This window comes from Anas acuta, chromosome W (assembly GCF_963932015.1).
Source record: "Anas acuta chromosome W, bAnaAcu1.1, whole genome shotgun sequence".
NCBI classification, from domain to species: Eukaryota; Metazoa; Chordata; class Aves; order Anseriformes; family Anatidae; genus Anas; species Anas acuta.
The window spans coordinates 19,850,694-19,875,601 of NC_089016.1; the positions used below are offsets into that span (position 1 = coordinate 19,850,694).

Here is a 24,908-nt window from a genome sequence, read left to right on the forward strand (position 1 = left end):
TATCATCCCTCCTTCTGCAGAGGGACACATCAGGCACAAGGGTGCAGTGATGCTCACGCAGCCAGAGGCAGCAGTGGAGCCCAGTTGTCTAAACAGATGCCAAGGCTGCCTGCTAATGGCTTTTCCAGCAAGGCTTTCCCCCATTTCTACGCAAAGCCACGGCATGAGAGTCTTGCTAATGCAACCTGAAATGTTCTCCCTGAGCTTTGTCTGCTCCTAGAGGCTGCCGTCATCCCATCTCAGCTCTGCCGAGGTTTCTGTCTCGGATGTTACAGATTATTCAGCTGTGGAGAGGGTTCTGGGGTACTGGCAACGTGGCCGTCACCGCATTAAATAAAGTTGTTCAGAGCTGACACATCACTGAAATACTCAGCATGCTTTCCTAGGCAGTGGAAGGAGTCACGTAAATAACTGGCTTCGAGTAAAGGCGCTTGCGCAACATGGCACAGGTGGAGGCTGGTCCCCTGTGGTGGTAGCCTCCAGGAAAGCCCTGGGGGAAGAGTTCACAATGAAGAAATGGAAGCGGGGTTATCACAGAAGAGAAATCTAACTGTTTTCTCAGTCTGGGAGCATTCCTGTAGTAGTCACATGGGTGTTTGCAAAGGGCACTGAGCAAAAGTTTGCAGGCTTTGCAGAGGCTGCCTCCATGCTCCAGCCTCCCGCAGCCTGCCCTGGCTGCAGCTTGTCCCAGCCTTGATGGGAACATCACAGTGGCTCTTCTGGGCAAGGCTGAGGCTCTGCCTGAAGCTGATAGCACAGAAAGGCTTTTTCTCTTCCCAGCGGCCTGCCATGGGTTGCTTCCAGTGAACGGCAGCGTCCTGCTCAGCCAGGAAAGGTATGCTTTCTCCTTGCAGCCTTGGAACTGGCAACAAAACCCACTTGTTAGCACCATAAATCCCTCCTCTAACCTCAAGGCTCCTTTAGGGTGGCTTCTAGGGGTGACGGAGGGACTGTCACATACACAGGGAGGTTTTTTCCTCTCCTGTTCTTGGCTCATCCACCTGAAGCCCGGTGTGGTTATCATGAGCATCTAGGAACTCCCCAGTGTGCACCAGGGATCTCAAAACAGGCAATGCCCAGGCACTTTTTTGGCAGCCCCTGCTGGAGGATGGGTATGGGAGGAGGTCTCAGGGCATCAAGGAAGAACCTTGGCACCCAGAAGGAGTGGCCATGCAGAGGAACAGGGCTGGAGGCTCCCTTGGTGCAGCCAAGGGGCACGGGATGCTCTCGTTGGCTTTTTTAATTGCTCAGTAGTCAGGAGGACATTTCTCTTTGGTTTTGGTTTGGTTTTCTTTGCCAGTAAAGGTCAAGCAAAGACTCCAGAATGAGCAATTCAATAACCCTGGGGTGACAACCTGAGCTGGCAAATATCTCTCCTCCACCGCCAGCCTGTGACCAGCTGAGTAACGAAAGGAAGAGCTTTGCAGACTACCCCAGAGAGCCTGAAGAGACCAAACAGTGTTTGGCTGCAGGTTGATTTCAGTCACAGACACAGTTGGGCAATTGCCTTATAGAAATGTGTGTAGAGAGGAATTAGTAATCACTGCTTGGTTAATAAGTGGCTTGGGTATTTTACAAGTCTTTTTCCTGCATATGCAATTTTTTTTTTCCCTTTTGTAGTGAAACATATAAATAGTTCCTTTCTTGGATCTTCTATGCATACAGTGCTGTCATGAAAATAATCGTGTTTTTGCCTGGCATTCGTTAGTAGCTGCTTTACTTACCTTTGCTTCAAAAGAAACGACTCCCATGTGTTGTCCAGGGCATGAGAGTGATCTTTGGTGTGGTGGCTTTTCTATCTTTGGCTCTACAGAGTGCAGCTGCAGGTTGGAGCACGGGGAGCAGCAAAGTCTTTGTCTCGGGCAGTAGGAATAAAGTGAGATGAAAAAGATACAGGATAATTTATTTAGTTGCTGGATTTAAAACATTGTGCAAGCTGTGCTGGGAACACAGGCTGTTGAGAACGAACTTGTCCTGTTCTCTGATTTTCCCCTACTTAGTGCCTACTAATTTTTAATAACAAGGAAAGGTCACTATGGAGACAGACAAGTGAACTCATGTGGGACATCTTGCAAGAGGCTCTGCAGCATCACTCAGAGCCTAGGGAAGACCTCTCGGCTCCGAGTGGTGAGCACACTCTAGTGCCATCCCACGTGGTGGTGGTGCCCTCTGGAAAGTTTTTTATTTGCTTTTCTCTGTTCCTCCTTGCTCGTTGCCACACGCTCCCAACACACACATACCCCTTTTCATGTCCTGCCTTTTGGCAAACCCTTTTTTCCTCCCTGGCTGGAGGACTGGTGGGGGAGGCATCTGCCTCCCTTCTCGTTCACTCCCGGTGTTGCTCCATAAATCACATCATCCTCATAATCCTTGGTCATGGCAACCATCAGCTCAGGAGCAGAGTGACTTTTTAATATCAACTCTGTGCTCCCCTAATCTTCTGGGTGGGCAGGCAGCCAGGCTCTGCTGTATGTCTGTGAGACCCCAGGGAGCAGGCAGAGCGCTGGAAAGCCCCCGGCCCAACACCAGCTCAGAGCTACCTTTGCTGGAGATGCTGGATCACCAAGCCCAGCCCAGCCACCAGCATCCATTGCATCCCCCAGGCACTGCATTTGAGCCACTTGCGGTCACTTTCATTCAATTTTGGTTGTGCATATGGAAAAGAGTCCCCAAGTCCATTCAAGGGGAAGGGCTGGGCAGGGGGAAGCCGTGGCAGTCATTACAGAGGCTGGCGTTTTTTCTACAGTACCTGCTTCTGGTGGCTTTGCCGTAGTTAAATTCCAGCCACTCCACTGGTGTTGAGTAATCTCCCTGCTGTTACTAAAGAGTCATTCTGTCTGTCTTCCCCCCCCCCACCCTGAGTTTCAATTTCCTCTTAATTCTTCATCTAGACAGCCGTTGCCTCTCCCCTGGCGGTGTGGTTTTGCTGATGCAGCCCTTTGTCTCTGTCCCTCTTGCAGAAGGATTTCAGCATGCGGGAGGAGCTGCAGCAGCGGGACGTGGAGCGCTGGCTGGGGTTCATCACCTTCCTCTGTGAGGTCTTTGGCACCATGAGGAGCAGCACTGGAGAGCCCTTTCGAGTCCTCGTCTGCCCAATTTATACCTGCCTCAGGGAGGTAATGACTTCAGAGGTTTTCTTTCTCTGCCTTCAGGACAAGCCGTTGGGCTGCAGTGCCCGTGATTCATAGATATGTGCTGTGTGATTCCCAGATGTTTGCTTTACCCCACGAACACTTCTTGCCCTAAGAGTACCAATGCCTGCAGGGACACTTGGCTCTTCCTGCCTGGTGTGATTCTGGTAATGAAAAGCATGTGCTCCAAGCAGGATCCCTTTGTCAAAGGGTTTGCAAAGCCCGACAATTGGGACTGCAAACCCAATGTTTAGGTTTGCAAATCCCACCACTGCAAAAATCCCCACCAAAGGAGCTAAGAAAGCTTCTTAAAAGCAGGTGAAGCCAACTGAATAGATGAGACAGACTGAGGGGAGGAAAGAGAGAGGGAGTAATGACATAGGGGACCACCTAATGCAGTGGAAACCCAGCCCTGCCATCAGGGTTGGGGACATTTCAGAGCTGGATGAGGTGAGCATAGTTCAGGTTGGGGGCAGAAACCTCACTGGGGACAAATGGGAAAGGAAACTCAAGCGTTAACATTCAAAAGAGCAGGAGAGGACTTTCCTCCATGCTGTTTTAAATATGGTTTTGTCTCCTGCTGCTGCCTGTAGAGGACTTTCTTAGGAAGAAGTCTGTCTCATCACCCAGGGTTGGAGCTGTGAGTCTCAAATTGTCAGTAGCACTTCTGTCAGGCCATAAATAACTCACTGCAAAATAAGTTCTCCGCTAGAACTTGGGCAAGGAAAGGAGAGGGAGAGGGGAAAAAAATGCCAGTAATGACTTTTTACACGCATGGAATGTTTTCTCTGAATGTAAACACACTATAAACATTTTGCCTTCGCAGTAATGCTGTGGGCCGAGTTCACAGACAGTGACTGCAACAGTGAAAAAGTGTCCGGGCATTGTGATGAGGCACATGCATCTAGCGGAGGAAGTGGGAGAGGGGTGCTAAGAATAGTGGAACTTCCCCAAAATCTCTGCCCACAGCAGTATGTGTCACCTCATCGGGAAGATCCTGGTGTCTAGAAGAGCCCACATTCCCCCCCACTTCCCATCACAGCCATGACACAATCCAGCCCTGATTCTGCCAGGATTTTTCCCAACCCACTCCCGTCTGCCCTCGCCATTCTGTCACGGTCGTTCTTGTTGTCTTGCCGCTATGTGGGGACACGGCAGTGATCTAATGACATGTTGAAGGATGCAAATTTCCCATATTGGATTTTTTTTTCTACAGAATGGCTCCATAAAAAGCTTTTACTGATTATACCAAGACATCGCATAAACTTGCTTCTTAAAAATGCATCTATTCCGTAAGAGGACAGCTCTGTCCGAGTGGTTTTGTTCATTGGAGATGAAGACCCTGTAGCACGGCTGATGTGGGTGAGCCAGAGCCTTCCAGCTCTCCTGCCCTGAAACAGCTGATCCGTGCCTGCTCACTCCGCAGAGCTGGGACCCTGACTCACACCATTCCCGTTTGATGACTTAGGGCTGGCTTTTCGTGACGCTGCTGTTGTTTTTTGCTGTTTCAGCTAATCCTGTTGCATGGGGCCAGCCCAGAACAGGACCCAGAGGCTCTGAGGTGGCTGCCAGCACAACCCCACTCGGCCAGTCCCCGACTCACAGTGAGGGCCTCCAGCAGGGACAGGCACTTTACTCTGGGTTTTTGCTCTCCTGTGTGCTGTCTCCTGTACTCTGGGTTTTTGCCCCTAATTCCTTCCTCCTTGGTGGCTCCCTCTGTGCTGCTGCAGCTGCACTTAGCTCTCCCTGCCTCCATGCACCAATCCTTTGGCGATAAATCATTATCAGAGGCGAGATAACATCTCTGCTTCTGCCTGTCCTTTCAGCTCTTCTTGCTTTTTAGTTTCTCTGTCTCTTTTTTTTTTCCCCTTTTCCTTTATAGCTTTGGCAGATTGAGCCAAAGGTCAGCAAGGGAGTTAGCAAGAGGAAGAGGAAAGTTGCCTGATGACTGTGGCAGGAATGCCTCTTCCCTTCCCCCTGCAAAGCTTCCTCTCACCAGCTCCTTTCCTTCCCCCCTCCCTCCCCCCCCCCCCAGTAAAAGCTTATTAACACTGTCTTAATTGTGGAGCTGGGGAGGAAGCAAAGATGACAGTGAGGACATCGGTGGCCCAGGGAGGAGGAGCAGGACTTGTTTTTTCTGGCAGCGAGGGAACCTGCTGTGTGAGATGGTTGTGCCCTGCTTTTTGCTGCCCATCAGCTCTGTCCCTCTCGCTTGGGCTCGGGGACAGAGCCAGCCTTGGAAAAGGTGAAGCAAAGTGGGGACAGGCGGTGGGGCTGTGCCTGGGTGCAGGGCAGCGCGCCAGTGGTACGCATCATGCAGCCGGACGGTGGTGCGCAGGGGCTGCTTGCATGGCTCAGCAGATAGGATGAGCAAATCCAAGCTGAAGTTCATCTCAGGTTAAACATATGAGTGATAAACGTTCAGGTCTGCTAGCCGATGGGAGCAGGGTGCCGCGCGGGCTGAGAGCACCGCGTCCCTGGGGAGCCGGGCAGCTGTGGCAGCAGGCATGGGAGCAGACATTTAATCAGAGCCCAGGAAATTTGGGTCAGAGCTGCTGCCATGCCTGGGCAATGTTTTGGGAGCCAAGTGACAGTGCCCCTGAGTGGGGATGTGGTGCCAGCATGGCAGGGAAGAGGAGACCAAGCAGGGTGGAGCAGGGAGGGATGGCCACCAGCACTGTGTCTGAGGTGGGGACAGGGCATCCTGTGAGCTGAACCCCCAGGAACCACCAGTTCACCATTGGGAGGTTTGGGGGTAAGAGGTGTGCAGGCAGACAGGAAGTTGTATTCACAGCAGGGGCAAAATTGGGATTTTAGGCAAAGATGGTTTTCCAAGAAAAGTAAGAAGCGGGTGCAGCCATCGTTAAAAATGGTTTGACAGAACCCAGTGAGCTTGTGTGGTGCTTTGGATTGACGTTATGGGGTTTAAAGCTGGAGAAGGAGAATTGGTCGCCTGAGCCCAGGCCAAAGTCTGGCATGGCAGGCGGCTGGGGAGTACGGAAAGGAGAGCCCTTTTTCGGGTGAGAACCAGAGGACTATTGCAGCCATCAAATCTGGGGAGTTTGTGCAAAGAATAATAAGGCGTTGAGGTTAAACATAAATAAGAGAAAGAGCTTTCCTCCTATCCATCCCTCTGTGCCTGGGGGAACCAGGAGTGAGCTGAAGAGCTGAAGGAGGGTGTTGTTCCTGGGGAAGGGCTTTCCCCCAGGCCAGGCTGTGCTGTCCAGGCTCTCCTAACGCAGAACCAGTGGTGACATCCTCCAGGACCACATTCTGCCTTGAGTCCATTGTCTACCTCAATCAAAACGCTTTTAGCATTTTTAGGAAATTGTCCTGACTCCCACACTTGGTGGCCTCACCAAGAGGGATGTCCCACTGTGGTCTCCCCACTCTGGCCTCAGTTTAATTGACAAAAACACTCCAAACTTGTACCTGTAAACTTCCTCCTGCCCCTCCAGGATGACAGGGAGTGAAGGTGCTGACATCCTTGCTGCTCCAAAGCCTCTGCCCCATGCCCAAATACAGTGACCCCCCCCGTTCCAGCAACACTTCAGCTTGCATGTCCAAAACCAACTTCACCTTGCATCTCCTCCTTACATCTCCAAAACCAACTCCAACCAGGAGAGCAACAAAGGGACTTTGTTTCTTGACCCTGCCACATTTATTCTTTTCTGCAGCCTTCAGCAGAGTCAGAAAAATGTAGAAAATGGGTTAAGACTGGGGACCAGCAAATGCTGGTTGAACCATCAGTAAGGGCAGGAGTGCTCCAGAGTTTTGTGCCTGGTGTGACAAGTGTCCTGTGGCTACTGCAGGACTTGAGATAATAAATAATGTCATTTGGCATCTGTTGTTAACTGGATCTGACCACTTCTGCCTTCCCTAGCTCTCTCCTGGGCTGTCCTTCACCCTGCTGCCCACAACCGTGTGTGCTTGGTGGGGTTGGTGTAGGTAGCCCAGCTCACTGCCCTCCCTGCTTAGTCCCCAAAGGGGAGCATAAAGCCTGGGTCCTGGGGGCCTGGCACAGCTCGTGGTGATGGCTGAGGTGTTCTGGGAAGGATGGGTGGTAGCCAGCTCCGAGCCACAGCTGTGCTCTGCAGAAGCCAGGACGGACAACTGGTGTCAGAAGGTTTGGCTTCTCTCGCGTCTCCATCCCATCCTCAATGGCATGTTGTTTGGATGCCAACCCAGGAGGTGCCTCTGGGCCTGAGAGTTGTCACCTTCCTGCCAGCCCTCTGCCAGCAGGAGCAGCTTCCAGACAAAGTGTTTGGTGTCAAGTGCTGCTTTGGATGTATTTGCTTATTTTTATGACACCATCCAGCAGACAGACCTGGCTTTACATCCAGATAACTTGAGCAGTTGCCTATGGCAGTAGAGCAAGAAGGTAGAAAAACTGGCTTGCAGGACCTCAAGAGGTGCCAGGCAGTGATGTTGCTGGGGGTCCTCAAGGCACCTTGCTGACTGGGGTCTCACAAGGGCCTGTGGGCTCTGCCTCCCTCCTACCCCCATACTAACCCAATCCCAACCTTTCCCCCTGCCCCATGCTTGTTTCCTGCACAGGAGTTGGTATTTTTCCTTGTTGACTCCTTGCTCTGGCCCACTGAGGTCCCTCGGGATGGCAGGGCCTTGAGCACACTGAGTGGTCCTCTTGACGCGGTGTCATCTGAAGACTTGGCAGAAGTGTGCTGCTCACCTCCTCAGTCATTGATAAGGATGCTAAATGGGGCAGGTCCTGTTATAAACCCCATGGCACTCTTCGTTACTGGCCTCCAGGTGGAGTTGGGTTGTAAGCCAGTAACTACAACACTCCGAGCCCAACCGTCCAGCCAGTTTTTAACTTACCTGGCTGTCCACCCCTGATGTCCTAGCTCGGATATGGGAATTTGTGGGAGGCAGAATCAAAACCCTTGCTAAAATCAAGGCAAAAGACATCCGTGCTCTTCCTCTATCCATAAATCCAGAAGGTGAGCAAGCTGATGAGTCACATCCATGCCAGTCTCCTTCTTCTCCCTCACATGCCCAGAAATACGTTTGAAGATGACTTGCTCCATAGTTTTTCCAGGGCCTGAGGTGGGGCCAGTGGGCCCATAATTCCCCATATGTGAAGATCTGTCTTTCTCCCATTGCATCTTCCCAGTCACGGACTTGACAGGGGTGACAGGGAGCAGCCCTGCTCTGGCACCATCCCGCTCTTGGCACCCTTGGGTGCATCAGATGGGGCTGTCGGGGCAGGTTCAGAGCAGATCCCAGGAAGCAGCTCAATCACAGACTAATTAAATCACAGAACTAATTGCTTGTGCAGGACGCTGCAGCTGCAGGACCAGCCCACAGAGGTCCCCCCGTCTCGGAGCACTTATTGCTGACGGGGCTGGGAAGGCACCCTGGCTTGTGTCACCACAAGCATCCCCGCCGATCGGGGGTCTGTGGGCACCCAGCTGCCTCGTGGTAGCTGCTGGCAGTTCTTATTCCCAGCCCCAAGGGCTGGAGGCAGCGTCCGGGCGCGGTGAATCAGCCCACAGAGGCAGTGGGGAGTAGAGCTGGCAGGCTGGTGGCGGGCAGGACAGTTGCTCCTCTGCAGGAGTGTCTCCTGCCTCCAGTCTGGTTGGCATAGATGGTCCCATTTCAGCATTGTTTAAAATCCTGGCACGGTCCCATCACTTCCCTGCCTTGGTACGCGCTGCTAACTTAAAGCCTTGGGGTGGTCATGCAGGAAGGATAAATACTCCCTGTCTGATTGCCTTTCCCCCACGTCTGAGTCTGTGGTGCAGCATGCAGACTGGTATCCACTCCCCTCCCTTCTCTTAGTGCCTGTTATCTCCTGGGGCCATACTGTGTAATTTAGAAAAATATTCTAACACAGTAATTAATGTCTGAACTTCAAGAGGGATCTGCCTTTTCACTGTCTCCTTCAGAGGAAGAGAGAGGGAAAACCTTCCTGACTGCAGCCAGACGAGCTGGAGGGTGGTGCTGTTTGGGAAAGAAAATTGTATCTTTTAACGTGGAGTTTTTTTTTTTTATTTTAATCGCTCTCACTTTTTAAAAAGCATCAAGCTTTTGAGTTGAAAGAGGGTCTTTGACAGGATTTTAAGATTACGCTCCCAGTCAGAGAGCAAGACAGGATTTGCCTCTTTATCTTATAAGTGAAGGCACCAAGAAGGCCAGATCCTGACCCTGTGCCACCCTGCTGCCCAGGTAGCTCCACGTGGCCAGGCCTGACCAGAGAAAATAATGAAAATATAAATCCTGATGGAAGAGGAACTGGGGGTGGGGAGAAAGGAGGAAATCAGTGTTAAGTTGTTACACCTAAAAAGCTGTGCTGGTCGTTGAGATGAGCCTCAAGAAGAGACACCTTGCCTGACCTTGTCCCCACGCAGTGTCCTCCTTGGTGTCCCCTCGGACCATGGGGACAAATGCCTTTTAGGCATGATGAAAATCGATTTCTTCCAGTTTGTGCTTCCCCACTTTGGACAGGGACAAACCAGAACGTTTGAGGTGGGCACTTGCGAGACATCTCACCTCGAGAGCAGATGATGAGAAGGGATGGGGACACCAAACTGACAAGGTCTTTGCGATGCCATGGAGCCTCACTGCTCAGCTTACTGTTTTGAGCATGGGAACATGTTTTCTTAGAAAGCTACAGGACTTTGTTTGGCCCTAGACGGTGAGCATGAAAACTGCAGTGGCATATTTTAAATAGGGGAGGGCTCTCATGCCAGAGATACAATTTCCAAGGAGAATGCACTCCCATACACACAACTGCTGACCCTGGGCTTTTCTCTCTTCCATGTAGGTTTCCATCACAGTTACTCTGACTTGCATGGGTTTGGAGCAGCTTTGCAGGCAGAGCTGCATTTAGGGCAGAGCTGAGGCCACCAAGGACAGCCAGGGCCACCAGTGTCCCCTCACCCCGCAGGAGAGGTGGGGAAGCATCTTCATTTCTTGGGGACCGATGGAGAAGGCAGAGGAAGCAGTTATGTTGGAGAAGAAACAAAGCTAGATACCATCTCACCGGATGGTCCCTCCTCCTTGCGTGGCCCTCCATACCCAGCATTGTTAGCTCCCGAAGCCCTTTCCGCTGGATGTAAACACAACTATTTGCATCTGCTGCCATGCGCCCTCAGAAGAGCCAGGAAAGCGGAGAGCATCCGGTGGGCAAGGGTGGAGCCCTTTGCAATCAAGCGTGATGGTCTCGCCACTTTTTCTTTCCATGTTTTGTGTTTCCCCGGACCCTTGGGATGAGATCACATCCTCTGCTCCCAGGGTTATTATGTCTTCAGACAGGCAGGATGAAGCTGGCCGTCTGGGTGGCTCGGTGTCCTGTGTGTGCAGACGGGGTGGCTCTATCTGTGCGCACCTTGGGGTCCCCCTCAGACAGCCCCAGTGGTCCCGCAGGTGAGGGTGATGGCCCCCACCTCCAGCCTAGTGTGAGCCATGGGACTGCCCTGGCTGGCTTGGTGAGTGACCCTATTTTCTTTGTCATTGTCTCCAGTAACTGCCTTTTAATGGTTTCCATCTTCATAGGAATCCCTTCTGCTGTTCCAGATCCAGGGAGCGAGCAAGAGTCGTGTTTAATTGTTTCCCTTGTCTGAAGTGGAAAGGAGTAGGAGTTTCTCACGGCTGGGTACAGGGTTTTGTTCCTCTGGCCTTAATTCAATTTGCTGTTAAGTACCTCTTTTTTGAGTTCCTTAGGAGGCTGACAAGGAGGATAATCAACATTTTGGTTTACTTGATACAATAAACAAACTAATCTCTTCTTACCATCCTCCCAGGGAGTTCTGGTTGGGTAATAGGAGAACACAAGTCTCCTCCTCAACTAAATGCAGCACGTCACTGTAAAACAAGTAGATGCCACCAAGCCAATTCCTTCAAGTTGTCCCAAATACATTAGGGAAAGGCCTCCCATGGACACAGCAGCCATGCCAGCATGAGTAGCTCCAGCCTGTAGCTCCTTGTGGGGCCAGCAGTGCCCCATGCTGGTGGCCTCTTCCTAACAGAGCAAGTGTGAATTGCCATCGGCATCTTTTCTAAGGGGCTGAGACCAGGCCACCCCTATCAGGGAGCTGGGAAGAGGGACCTCTAGATGAGATGTAAGGGCTGGTGGTACCTTGTGCATCTTCAGGGGGCTTGAAAACTTTACTGCATGAGCAGAAGGCCATGCGGAGAGAAGGACCATTTCAAGCAGACAACTCAATGCTAGATGCAACGAGTTGGGTGAGACGGGTCTCATGAGCTGGGGTTATCCCGTTAACCCTCCCCAGGGATGGTGTGGACATGGTAAGGTTGAGCTACAGCAGAGTGGACACAGCCTGGCGTGCCAGGATCTGCCACCCGTCTTCATGCAGACCTCACCAAAACAAGCCTGGAGGCCACAGGCTGAGCTTTTAGGGTGGCTGTTCTTGTTTTCTCAAGTTATGTTCAGCCTCACCCTCTGCTGCTGATTCAGAGTGCAGTGGGGCTGGGCAAGAAGGCAGTGTGCCTTCTGCATCCCCCCCCATCAGCTCCATAAGGGAAAGGTTCCCCAAACACATTTAACCTTTGGGCACCCTCAGCATCAAAAGGCTCAGCAGAGAAGATGCTGCTTGTGACTGTGGCCTTCAAAATGTCTTCTCTTTCCAAGGGCTCACTTGTTTTTTCACTAGAATCTGGACTCACCTGACTTGCCTAGCTCAGGTTATGCCCTGCATGGCACTCAGTGCCCCATAGAGTGGCGCTGGCACAGTTTGTTGGTGGGTGCAAGGTGTTATAAATGAGGTCTCAACTCAATCTGAATGTTGTAATATTTATAAAACAAATATTTCTAAAAGGTATAAAAGGCAAGTAAACAGCGTTGGGTGTGCGGGGAGTCTACACTCCACCAACACGCACACACGAACATCAAACATTCTAAATATACAGAACATTGCTTTACATACTAAACCCAAGTATGCCTATACATACGTACAATCAGGAAAGGTAACAAACAATCCTTTAAGTTCCATGACTTAACGGTCTCCATTTTTCCATTCCTTTTCCTGATTACAAACAAGTCTCCATTTTCCATTCCTTTTGAACAATATGTCTTGCTTTAAGTTGTCAAGCAACTCAGTCTTTAGGCCTTATGTATCCCGTTCTTCCCAGATCGAAGAAAGGCATAACCATCTCTTTTTCAAGGCCAATAGGCCTGGGTCAAAAGGCATGTTCAGGTCAACAGGGGGCGTAACAGCAAAGGCCTTCGATGGCAGTAGCGGTGGGGTGGCCCATGGCGTAGCAGTCGGGTCAGTAAAGGAGCCCGCAGCTCCCTCACTATCTGGCAAGCCACATGCTTATGACTGTGGTCCCACATGGCTCTTTAAGGCCTCAGAGATTGCTCGCCAGGTGCTGAGCAATCCCACTGCAACCTTGTCATTTTTAGTTGCAGAGTCCCACACCTTGACCTCAGTTTGGTCCCATATTTCAGGCTCATAACCTGTCCGATTGTTAATAAGGAGAATAAGCTGTAAGGTTACCAGGACAGTCTTTGTTCCTAAGGACGTATGATTCCCCATAATGCGCAACTGCTTACCAGCGAGAGGCAGTTGTGTGCATGGGTTCGCTTCTCTCAGCTCGAGCTTCTCTCCAGCTCCAGTGTGCCTGTTTCCAGTGACTTTCTGTACGAGCTTCTCTGAGCAGTTTGCTGAGTTTGGCCGAACCTATCTTCATGAGGCGATCAAAGTGCCTGTTCCCGTCCTGGTCTCCATTCTCCCAGCCTGTTTCTCTTCACTCCTTTTTCTTGCTTCTTTATTGATCATAACTTCATCACATCGTGTTACCGTCCCTTTTTTTCTTCTTCTTCTTTCTTGAGGGCAGGCTCCCTTCTTATACCCTTCTCTCCACAGCAGTTCTTTTCAAAACAACTTTTCATTGGTCAAACAACTTTGAATGTAACAACAGCAAACACCCAGAAACATCCATGCCTTAATGGCTGGAGAACAAGAGACCAGCTGGAGAACAAGAAACTGGAGACTGCATGGAGTCTCCTGAATCACCCTTCTTTGTTCCCTCTAAACTCTTTTATATTCCTGATGGCCTCGTCGTTAAGAGTCCAATGTTATCTCAATCATGGGGCTTTCCAACCCCCATGGCCACATTCCCAAATCTCCCCCTTCTTTATTAATATCAACCATTTTCTCAACATGAATTACCACTCCATATATAACAAAGGTCAGGTGCAAGGTCAGCCCAGCTGACACTCTGATGCCCAGGATTGGAGAACTGATACTTCTGATGGGAGCAGATTGTAGAAATCCTGAAACTGGCCTTGCTGATAGAGTATTCTGTAATTACTCGTCCCCCACACTCTCATTTGTACTTTGCATTTTCCCCAGTCTTGGTTGTTTTCACCACCCCGTGCCTAGGTGCCTAGTGACAATAAGAAAACTGGAGCTGTAACAATCTCCTTTAGCTCCAAGAGCTGCGTGACTATCCCTATGCAAAGCAGCAGAGGAAGCACATGGATCTTATTGCAGACATCTTCCTTAAAGACTTGCAACAGTAGGTTGATAAGGGGCCTCTGGAAAAGCAGCAAATTGTTATTGATGTCTTTCTGCAGAGAGCCTGGGAAGTGCAGCCCGTCCTTTGCAGGAGGCTTTTGCTGCCGGAGGATCCATCTAGCAGGATGTGGGGCTTCCAGGAGAAGGCTGCCAGCCCTTGCCCTGTTTCCCACCAGTGCCGTGAGCCCCCCAGCAGCTGCTATGAGCAAAGCACGCGTTTGCACCGTGCTGGTCCCACTACTGTTGCTGCTCCCCAGGAGATGGCTCCTCTGCTGTCTCACCACTCTCCAAGAAGTCCCAACCATCCTGTGGCTCTGGGTGAATATTTTGGGAGGTGGGAAAGTTTAGTGCTTTCACACCAGAGTCATCACTGAGGCATCACAAAACACTGCATGCTAAGAGGCAGTTTGCGGCAAGCATCACTTATGCCATTTTGCAAGCACTATCGTATCCAGTAATTAGTGCTGTGCCTTACAGGAAGAATGCCGCTGCAGTTGTGAAGGGTAATGCACGCATTTGGCTGCTCCCACTGCCTTTCCCGGTGGGGAATGCTGCAGAGCACGATCCAGCCTGCGTGGTTTGGTGATAAGTGGGGGACTGCAATGCAGGTTCTCCATCTTGCTTGTGGCATGCGCACCCCGGAAAATGACACATAAGTACTTCAGCCTCTCTGCAGCCCCGTCTGTCTCTGGAGAAAGTAGGTAATGAACCCAAATAATTGCAGGTATGTGTAATGGGGGAGCGTGGCTTGCTCCTGGTGGTCTGCACCAACTGCGTGCGAGTCCATTGCCGTTTGGAGGGAGCCAGCCAGTTCTCTGTGGCGAAGCCCAGCTGCAGGTTTAGGGCCTCTTTGCCCCCTCAAGCACTGTTGTGTACCCATTCCATGGGCCTTCCCTTTGCAAAGACTGTTGCCAGCAGCACTTGTTTCCCTTGGGAGTGCAGGGGAGGAAGGAATTGGGGGAAGAATGCCCTGCACCCCATGTAATCCCTGTCCCCCCACTACACACAGCACTCCCAGGAACAGCCCCTCAGGTTTATTTTTGCTTGTTCGCAAAAACATTTAGCACCCATCGCCCAGCGGGACGCAGAAATTCGGGAGCGGGAGCCCTCCCTCTGCAAAGATGTAGGCGTGAGCGCCTGCTGCCTCCTGCCAGTCTGCAAAGCTGTTAGTCCAGCACCAGCAACAAAAGTGAGAAGCCTTTCACTACTGAGACTGGGTATTATATGACCGTCTGGGCAGATTCTGGCATGCAGCCTCAGCTCTTAGGAAATTGAGCAGACTTTTTGTCTGCTTTCCAGCAGGAACTGCTTCTTTCGCTCACCCGATATGGGGAACTGGCTGGAGAGCAAAAGGAAGTTTTCTCGCAGCCAGCCTGAGCCTCAGGGGGATGATTACAGGCTGAGATGAGCAGTGTGTGAGGCTCACTCACCTGCGCTGCCTCTGCTTCGTGCTCCTTCCCCAGCTCCCTCGCCCGCACTGGGCAGCTGGGGTGAAAGATGTGGGAACCTGCTGGAGAGCAACCTGGTGGGGTGCAGGCACATCTCCGCAGCAGGGAGGAGCAGCTATAAATACTTAAATAAATAACAATTCTGATGTGGGAGCGCTAAGTTAATAGGTATAGCCTGTTTACATTAAGATATTTTAAGTAAATCTAAATCTGATTACGAGGGTCGGGTTTTGATCATGCAAAAGCCACGACTGCAGGGCTACAGTGTCCCCGGTAGCTGCAGAGTGCCTGTCTGGGCACAGCCCTGATGGTGTGACCTGGCTGGCGCTCAGCCCCCCGGCTGTCCCAGGGTCATCCCAGTAGGATGGAGAGTGACATCTGACTGCAGTCTCCTTATGGCCATAGGTAGATAAGGCAAATATACCCTTTAGCCAAATTGCTGCGCATCGAACAGTCTTTGACATATTTGCCCACATAACCACTTTTTGAAGCAGGCAAGAGTGTCCCAGCTCCATGGCTGGGAAGCCGGTGCAAGGAAAACCCAAGTGAAGCTGCAGCTTTCCCTGGCTACATCTCACCAGGGTAGACCAGGGTCACATGAGGAGAATGCAGCAGAGGAAGGACGGGAATCAGGCCACCATGGGACCTTCCTAATTGCCTCAGCCTTTAGAAAATCTTCCCCCAGTTTGTAGACTGAGTATGTTTGCATAAAGCCATGGGAGGGGAGCATCAGTTTCTTGCTTTAACTCCACATTTCTTGCTTTAATTTTCATGCTGTGTACTTCAATAACAAATACCAAACATAGGAGAGATGCATGTATGTTAACTTGCACCCCTGCTCCATTCCATGCTCACAAACCAGTCTCCGTTAAATACCCCAGGAGCTTGTTTCCGGGCTACCACCTGTTTATATTTGTCCCTGATTTAAACATATATATTTTTTGTTGGGTTTAAAGTAATCTCATGTTGTTTTTTTTTTTTTTTTTTGCGAAGAATCTGTGAACTATTTGTGAGAACTTATCTCAGAGCATGGGGATTGGGCTTAACTAACTTTTTCCAAACAACTCAGCAGGAAGATAAACTTGTGGAAACTGCTGCATGTATTCAACGCCCTAGCTGGACCTTTGGCTAACACGAGATAAAACCGACAGGACCACATGCTCAGGCAGATGCCGTAAACATCAGCTTCAAAGCAAACAAACTGCTGTCTGCAGAAGCAGAAGACAGTGAAGACAAAACTTTGAGACCAATGATAATTCCTCAAGTTACCTCTTTTTTCTTTTTTTTTTTTCCAGCAGTTGTGGGCCTGTAAACAAATTGGCATTTATTTGGAAAGGAAGGGAAAGAGGAAAAAATGAGTGGGAAGGAGAGATGATTAAGACTGAGCAGCAAAGCTGTGGTGTTAGCTAAGAAGTGTGACTTCAGAGCAAAACCAGTTACACTGAGCGGTGTTGTACATGGACAGCTGTAATTAGTCCAGCAGCTTTTCCCAAGTATGGCTTTCCCTGATGAATTTCGGACACTAGTGAAGTCAGTTTTCCCAATTTTTCTCCATTTTCTCCACGTGTAGTGCATGCATCCAGGGAGCAGCTCAGGACCAGTGGCACATGGCTACACTGACACCGATTTCTAAGCCCAGTGGAGTGGCAGTGGCTGTAACTCCCAGTGCTGCCAGCACCTGTGATTTTATCATGCACTTTGCGATGACATGTTGTTCACAATACCCCAGCTCCCTGTGTCAGCTGGCTGAGAATCTCGGCTTTTATCTGCTTGGAAAGCAACTGTGCTTTATCTCCTGTGGTTTGAGCAGAAAGCCTGAAACGGCATCTTTGTGCACATGACAAAGTCAGAAAGCGAAGATGACAACAAAGAAGCATGTGCTAGCAAAAATATAAGTGGTTTTGATCCAGTTTTGCTCACGGCCCCTGGTTTTGTGGAGTCGGACAGGCTGAGCTCCTGTGCTTTGCCATTGCCAGGTGGACGCTGCCCCCTGACCACATGCACCAGGTTTGAAACAAGAGTGAAGAGTGAGGTAGCAGCCCCCAGGAAGATATCAACACACAGCAAGGAACTGGTAGACTGGGAGTTGCACAGGCATCTTCCCTCATCACACACTATCAATGTCTGACCTTATGGCACCATTTGGGCTTTCTCTTGAAAGCTGCTTGTGCCTACCAGCTTGTCTTTGTAATGCAAAGATCACAGAGAGCAGAACAGGGCCTGGAGTTGGTTCCCAAAGTGAGGAAGTGGCTGAAAACATAGCCAATAAAATGCCAAAATGTGGACGGAGATCCCCCTTCACTGCTTTGAGGCCTCAGACAGGGGGGATGAGATGGTGAGAAGGGACCAGGGAAAATCCCATGCTCTCAGCAAGCAGCATTGCTCCAGAAGAAAAGTTTACACCTGAGACACAACAGTTTCACTGGAACCATTGTGCTTGCAACCATATATAATCAGCCTGGAAGGAGCCATATTCACAATGCACCGGACGTTCGCACTCTGCCATCGGGTAATTTCGTGGCTGTTGGGAGACCGTCCCAGCGGGACGGGGAGGCTCGGCCGTGAGCGGGCAGCCCTTGGGCAAGAGACCAGCACAGCCCTTCCCTCCCAAAGGGCTGCTCTGCTGCCTGGGTACAGTCATTCGAGGGCTGTGTTTCCTGGCCATGTACGTGGAATGAGTGTATTTTCTCATTACCTGCCGGGGGGATAAAAAAAGCCTTGTTAAACTAATGGAAATTTATCCTGAAAGTTGTTAATCTAAAAGATCCAGTGGGAGGAGGAGGTCGCGCATTTTCACTCATCACATTTTCACTTGCGCATTTTCATTTTCTCTCCTCTCTCTTGCAGTTGTTACAATCTCAGGACGTGAAGGAGGACGCCGTGCTTTGCTGCTCCATGGAGGTAGGGAAGCTCTGATGCCACCCACCCCTCCTCGTTGCTCTGCCCCTTCTGTCCTTGGCTGTGCACGTGCCCAAACCCAGAGCCACGTTACCTGGCTGCATTACACCCAAATACAAAAGACAGCACCATGGGATAAGAGAGGCGGCTGTCACTGTGCTTCCAATGCGTGTGAATGGATGCAACCAAATTTGCTAGCCAGGGTCTCACCACAAAACTAATTCCTATCATCCTGGTTCCTTTGAATCTCTTCCAGATTCCTTCAGATCTCACCCTGTGGTATTTTTTAAGCACAAAACCACCTGTATTGGACCAAAGGCTCCGTCACACTGCCTTTGCTCATGCAGTGGCGGTGGCTCCCACAGAGAGGCTTGCTGTGCTCAGAAAGCTTTGCAGAGAAACGATGGTACAAATATAGCACGGGTGGAATTGCAAAGTTTCATTAGCTTCGCTTTTTGGAAGTGATTGGCCCATGGGAACTGATGCTTGTCTTGAAGAGAGAGGTTGAAGTAGGCTGAAAAATTGCAGCTGGATGGTTGAAATTCAGCAAAGTGGCAGGCAGCTGAAGAGGGAAGTTTGCATTTTTAAAGTCAGGACTTTTGAAAACTCTCCAATCAAATCCCTGATGCCTCACAAGCCTGAGATGGGGTTTTCTGTGGTTTACACTGCTTTAAAAACACTTGGCCATCCTTGGAGAAGAGGTGCGATGGCTGGAAATGCAGACCTTGCTGCTGTGCAAAGGGCAAAATTTGTTATGCATACAGGAGAGCCCTGCTTAATCAGATTAATGACTGGGAGTCACTGACAGCTGTGAATCAGCATGTAAATGAGGGAGCAGGTAAAAGGCAGGAATACCACATCACAGCATGCACTTTGTTTTGACAATAGCTTGATTTTTAGGTGGTATTTTTCAAAAGCACCCAGTGCTGCCACCTTTGAAGTCAGTGGGAGCTGAACCATTCACTCTTACAGCAGCCCGGCATGAGTGCTTTCGAAAGCTTCACCCATAGCACACGGCTCTGGGCAGCATCGGGGAGTGTGCTGCGGGGTGCCTGCATTTCTCACCAACAGCAGCATCCAATCACAGCCCAGCCGGGGGAAAACTGGGGGAGTGTGAAATGTGGGTGAAAAAAAAAAGAGCAGGCTGCATATTTTTGGAAAACAGCCCTACTATGTAAATATTGCCTCTCTGTTGCTGGAGTTGGCTCGGTGCATGCCCACAAGCCATGACACAGCAGCATCTGTAGCTCGTGTCCTGCTTCCTTCCTGCCAGCATCACATTTTCAGCAGTGCCAAGCAGCTTTCCACCCCTCCAACATGGGGCCAGCTGTCCTGGCTGCCCAGGAGGATCCCCCTGACCCTTGCCCCCCAGCTACACAACAGTAGCGCAAGCCATGGCGGCAGCTCACACTTTAACAAGCCACCTCTGACCCCCTCTCTCCCAACAGCTGCAAAGCACCGGCCGGCTGCTGGAGGAGCAGCTGCCTGAGATGATGACGGAGATGCTGGCCATAGCTCGCGACAAGATGCTGTGCCCCTCCGAGTCCATGCTGACACGGTCCCTCCTGCTGGAGGTCATCGAGCTGCATGCCAACAACTGGAACCCGCTGACACCTACCATCATGCAGTACTACAACAAGACAATCCAAAAACTGACAGCCTGAGGGGCAGGGCAGGGAGGGGTGGGAAGGGGCGAGAAGGAGACACACACCTTAGCAGGATCCAGCTCTCGCAGCCAGGCAAGCACCTTTCTGATTTAAATACCTAAGCAGACAAACCCCAGCATGCTCCAGAATACGTTCGTGGGGTGGGGAGGGAGAAGCATGTTTCTTTTCAGCTGTGTCGCCAAGTGTCACCCCTCTTCCCTGCCATGTTTTTGTTTTAGGGTTTCTTTTATGAACTCATTGCTCCAGCAGCAGTGCATCCCGCCAGGTTATTGTTTGGCTTTAGAAAGAAGACAGCGAGTTGGAAAAGTGAGCCTGAGTGGGGGCAAGTATTGTTTTCACACTGTTCTCCTGGCTTGCCCTGGCCAACTGGCAGGCGACAGTTGTCCCGGGAGGACAAAGTACGACACATACTACACCAGACACTCATCACTGATGGCTTTTGTCAAGTGGAGCTTTCCCCCCCCCCTTATCTTCAACTTTCTGCTCCCCCACCTCCCCTCCGTCTACTCGTCTCCCCTTCAGATGCCAACCGGCGAGCAGGAAGGTTTTCTTATTTGCACTGGGTTTTATTTTTCTTGGTCATTTGTATTTTATTTTATTCTATTTTATTTTATTGTGAATAGACAATTGCAATAAGCACGGAGACATGGAAGTGACGCCTTCCTGCAAGCTCACAAATGGTTTACGTGAAGATGCTGAAGTAGGAGGAGGATTTTTAAGGAGCCCAAAAGCCACTGTAGAATTAATATAGCCACAGTTGTCTTGCCAGTAATCTCGCAGATTAACTGAAAAATGTGTGCCCTGAGCTGGGAGCTCCAAGAAACACGGGAAGCTGCAGCTATTTGCTCTGGCTGGTAAAGCCATGGCATCCCCCATCCACTAAACTATAACCCATTTATATTTTGTAATTTTTTTGTTTCTGTTGAAAGAGTGCTTTGTTGTAATTACTGTCATGGTTGTAATAATACATTTCAAACCAGGCCCGTTGTAGTCGGGCCTAGTAATGTACAGGGCAATGGAGAAATGAAGACTTGATGTTCTTGGGAAACCAGTAGAGAGAAGACAAGAAGTACATGGCAAAAAAGGAGGGAAAAAAAGAAGAGGAAAACAATGAAAAGCCAAAAATACAGGTTTTGAGCATGGCTTCTAACTGGCTTCATTTCCTATCCAGTATTTGTAGGTGTGCATTGTAGAGGCACGGCTGTGTGCCCTGGTCGGTGTAAATAAGTGGTACCATGTCCCCGAGTGCAGGGTGACGTGTTCGGAGGGAGCAGGGTGAAGTGGGGAGCAGGGAGACCCTGCTTTGCTGCATGCTGGGGTGGCTGGGCTGGTGCTGGGGAGGTGGGAGAGATGGTGAGAAGGGAGAGATGGGGAGATGATGGGGGATTTGGGGAGGTGTTCGCCCAGCAGAGCTGGAAGAGCCCTGAGCATGGATGGCAAGTGAATAGCAACTAGCAAACGTCAGGACTTGGTGTTTCCTTATTTGCTTCTCTGCCGATGCTTGTACACATGAAATCCCTGCCGGTGCTCATTTTGGTGAAGTGGGAGAGGAGCAGAAGAAGCCCTGACCCCGCGGTGCCATCCCCATCTCACGTGCCTTAGGGAGCTACCGGCCTGTGTGCGAGGGACAGGAGGCTTCCCTGCCACGCAGCTTGAAGGGTAGAAACCTTCCCTGTGCACATGTGCAAGAGCTGAGCATCCTGGCCATGTGGTTTGGCACGACTTGAACTTTTCATGAGGTTGGCTGTGGGAGCGTTTCCTAATCTGCACGTGGAGCACGAGGAAAGGAGCACGAGGAAAGGAGCTGGAAAGAGGAGCTTCAGTGGTCCATGTCTGCACAGACTGATTCCTGGACTGGGGATGTAGGCCCGGCAGCTGTGTTAGCACTGCCGCAGAAAAGCAGAAAGGTCGGAAGGTGTTAGCACGAAGCTGGACTGCATCAGACCTGTCGGTGTTGGACAGCTGAGGGCTGTGCCCTTGCTCTTGGCCTTCCCAGCCACTTGGCCCTGTGGGGAGTGGAGGACCAGAGGCGTGAATGTCGGTGTGACCCCGGAAAGTTGCCGTCAGCAGCCCCAGAGCAGCCTGGGCCCCAGCCAAGAGGCGGGTGGGGAATGGAGGAGGAGCGAGGGCTTAAACTGAGCAAATGGAGTGAAATTACCTGTAGTGAGGACAATTTGTCAAGGGACCTTTAGTGTCATGACAGCCTCCGATGTGTGAACTGCACGCAGTCGATTGATGTAAATTAGACCCCACTGGTTGGAAACATTAATGAGGTAGCTGGGGCTAGAGAGGTGCTGCTACTCTTTCAGACTTTGGGGAGAAGACTGGAGAAAAAGATTTGCTGGGGGATTTCTGAAGGCCAGAAGAGCTTCCCTGCATCCCACTCCACACCGTAACATCCCTCGGGGCCTGCTCTCTGAATGCAGCAAAAGAAAAAAAGGAAAAAAAAAAATAAAATGGAAAAGCCTGGAGGAGCTTCGGCCTATGGCTTTGCCCTCCAATGCTGGGATTTCTCCCGTGGAAGAATTTTCCTGTGAAACCTGTCTTTTTAAATGTCTGTCGTCTGTCTCCGCTGTTAAGGTCCATTCATCCAGCCACTCACCGCTTGGTAACTTGGTATGTCATTCACTCTGTTGGTGTGTGAGAATCTAGATGTTGACCAAAAAAGTATTTTTTTTCCCCCTGGAATTATGTACGGCCACTGGCATATCTGGAGTCCCTCAGTGGGAAGCCTGCCTGTTGGGAAGGAAAGATGCCACCGGCAATGTGATGTGGAGGGGTGGGGGCAGCAGTGCGTTTTGGGGACAGAACACCCTCCTTTGGCCAAATCCATGTCAGGCCAAACCTGGGGCTGGTGTAAGGACGTGATGATGCCCGGAGCTGCCAGCTCTGCTCCCCATGGATATCCCAGCACCTGGTCCCCTCCTTCCCAGGCAAATTATTGCCAAACTGGAGGCTTTGGCTGTCTGCAAAGCAGCCTGCTCAGTTTCCCCATGAGGGATTTGACCCCCCCGTTTGGAGAAGTCTCGTTTGTACAGAGGTAAAATGAGAATGAGGGGAAAAAAGCAAAGTAAGTGATTTGTCTGGTTCCCCTCTTCCCCCGAAGGAGATTAATTAGTATCTATTCTTGGCATGATTGATGGCTTTGAAGGAAAACTTGTGAGAATAATTTATTATTTGTTTTCCTGCTTATTTTTATAACATCCCTCACTTGGAAGTCTCTCAAAATCTGAAATAGGATTTTTATTTCCCCACTAGGTACTTTATGGCTTTACACAAATTTTGCTCTTCTTGGTGTTATCTGTTAGCCAGTCCCGGTGATACAGTATTTTTCAGGAGAAACGACTCTAAGGGTTGCAAAGTCCTGTTGATGGCCAACAAGGCTGTGGTGTCCTGCAGAACATGGATTTAATGCTAGCAATTCATTTTTTAATGTATTTATTTGCATTTGAAGAAGCAACATTTTTAATTTAATCATGTTTGTTAAACTAAGTGCTTAAAAAAAGGACAAAGGTTTTGGGGAGAATAAAGAGTAGATCTTCATACTAGAGAAAACAAAACCTCATAGTTTTCAGCATTTCAAAGATTATTAAAACAAAGGAGCTTATAACGCTTTGTGGCAATTCAGTCTTGTTTATAGAACATCCAAACCAACTCACTATGTGCTATAAAATGCATCATCTGTGTAATAAATGTTTAAAGCTTGACATTTCCCCATCTCTTTGTCAGTACGTGCAATCAGTTTTGGTGGTCTGGGGGGGACTTTTGTTTAGCTTGGAACAAAGGATGAAGGGAAAAAAAACACAACAACAACATTATGGTGTCTGCTTTGAAACGTAGCCCCTGGGTCGAGCCTCTGGGCCCTCAAGATCAACTCCCCTAGTCCTTATGGGGGACTTCAACTTGCCAGACGTTAACTGGGATTACCACATGGCCAACACGAGAAAGTCCAGGAGGTTCCTAAAGCACCTAGATGATAACTTCTTGGTGCAGGTACTAAGGGAGCCAACTAGGAAAGGTGCCCTCCTAGATCTGTTGCTGGAGAAGAGAGAGGGTCTTGTGGGGGACGTGGAAATTGGCGGCCGTCTCATGAAGTGGTTGAGTTTAGAATTTTTGGTGACAGAAGGAAAACTGCCACCAAAACTTCAGCCCTGGATATGGGGAAAGCAGACTTCAGGCTGCTCAGAGAACTAGTCAGCAAGGTCCCCTGGGAAGCTGCTTTTGAAGGCATTGGTGTTCATCAGTGCTGGTCAGTCTTTAAGCACTGCCTCCTAAAAGCACAGGATCAGGTGATTCCAAAATATCAGAAGGCAGGCAGGTGGGGCAGAAGGCTGGCCTCGCTGACCAGGGATCTTCTACTGCAGCTTAGGCAGAAAAAGAAAGTGTACTGGAATCAGGGTCAGGCGACAAAGAAGGAATGCAGGGATGCTGTTTGTGTTTGTAGGGTAGAAAATTCGTGTGGCCAAAGTCAACTAGAGCTGAAGCTGGCCATGTCTGTGGGAGACAATAAAAAAGTTTTTTTTAGATATGTGAACAGAAAAAGGAGAACCAAAGAAAACATAGGTCCACTACTTGTCTCACAGACAAGGACATAGGCAAAGCAGAGATGTTTAATGCCTTCTTCGCCTCTGTCTTCAATGCCGATGATGGGCTTTGGGACCCAGGGTGCCCTGAGCTGGAGGACCATAACAGTGAGAATGACAAACTCCTAACCAACCCTGAACATGTGCGGGATTTGCTGCTCCACCTGGATCCATACAAGTCCATGGGTCTGGATGGGATTCATCCCAGGATGCTTAAAGAGCTGGCTGACATCATCGTGGGACCTCTCTCAATTATTTTTCAACGGTTTTGGGAATCTGGAGAGGTCCCAGTAGACTGGAAGCTGGCAAGTGTTGTACCAACTTTCAAGAAGGGCGAGAAAGAAGACCCTGGAGATTACAGGCCTGTCAGTCTCACGTCAGTGCCTGGTAAAATCATGGAGAAGATGATTCTTAAGGTTATTGAGGCGCACCTGGGGGACAATGCAGTCGCTGGTCCCAGCCAACATGGGTTCACAAGGGGTAGGTCCTGCCTAATAAATTTGATTTCCTTTTATGATAAGATCACCCATCTAGTCAATCAAGGGAAACCAGATGATGTGATTTCTTTGGATTTCAGCAAAGTTTTTGACATGCTTTCCCATAGGATCCTACTGGGCAAAATGTCCAGCATACAGCTAAACAAAAACATCATACAATGGGTGAGCAATTGGCTGAC

At 50.1% G+C, this 24,908-nt stretch overlaps 1 protein-coding gene across 13 annotated transcripts in view; it reads left to right on the forward strand.

Annotated features, from left to right (window-relative positions):
- Positions 1 to 23,161, forward strand: part of CTIF (cap binding complex dependent translation initiation factor) — a 168,910-nt gene extending 145,749 nt beyond the window's left edge. For 8 of the 13 annotated variants that reach the window (XR_011090717.1, XR_011090719.1, XR_011090721.1 and 5 more), the window contains 4 exons: positions 2,961 to 3,116; positions 13,696 to 17,749; positions 17,932 to 17,985; positions 19,431 to 19,516. Coding sequence is in view for 2 of the 13 variants with exons in the window: in XM_068665217.1 (XP_068521318.1) it covers positions 2,961 to 3,116; positions 17,932 to 17,985; positions 19,431 to 19,646 (426 nt within the window). In the remaining 11 variants the exon portion in view is untranslated. Of the gene's footprint in view, positions 1 to 2,960; positions 3,117 to 13,695; positions 17,750 to 17,931; positions 17,986 to 19,430 lie in introns of those variants that run through there. The other 5 variants (XR_011090722.1, XR_011090723.1, XR_011090727.1 and 2 more) reach the window with 2 other exon arrangements.
- Positions 23,162 to 24,908: the final 1,747 nt, after the last annotated feature.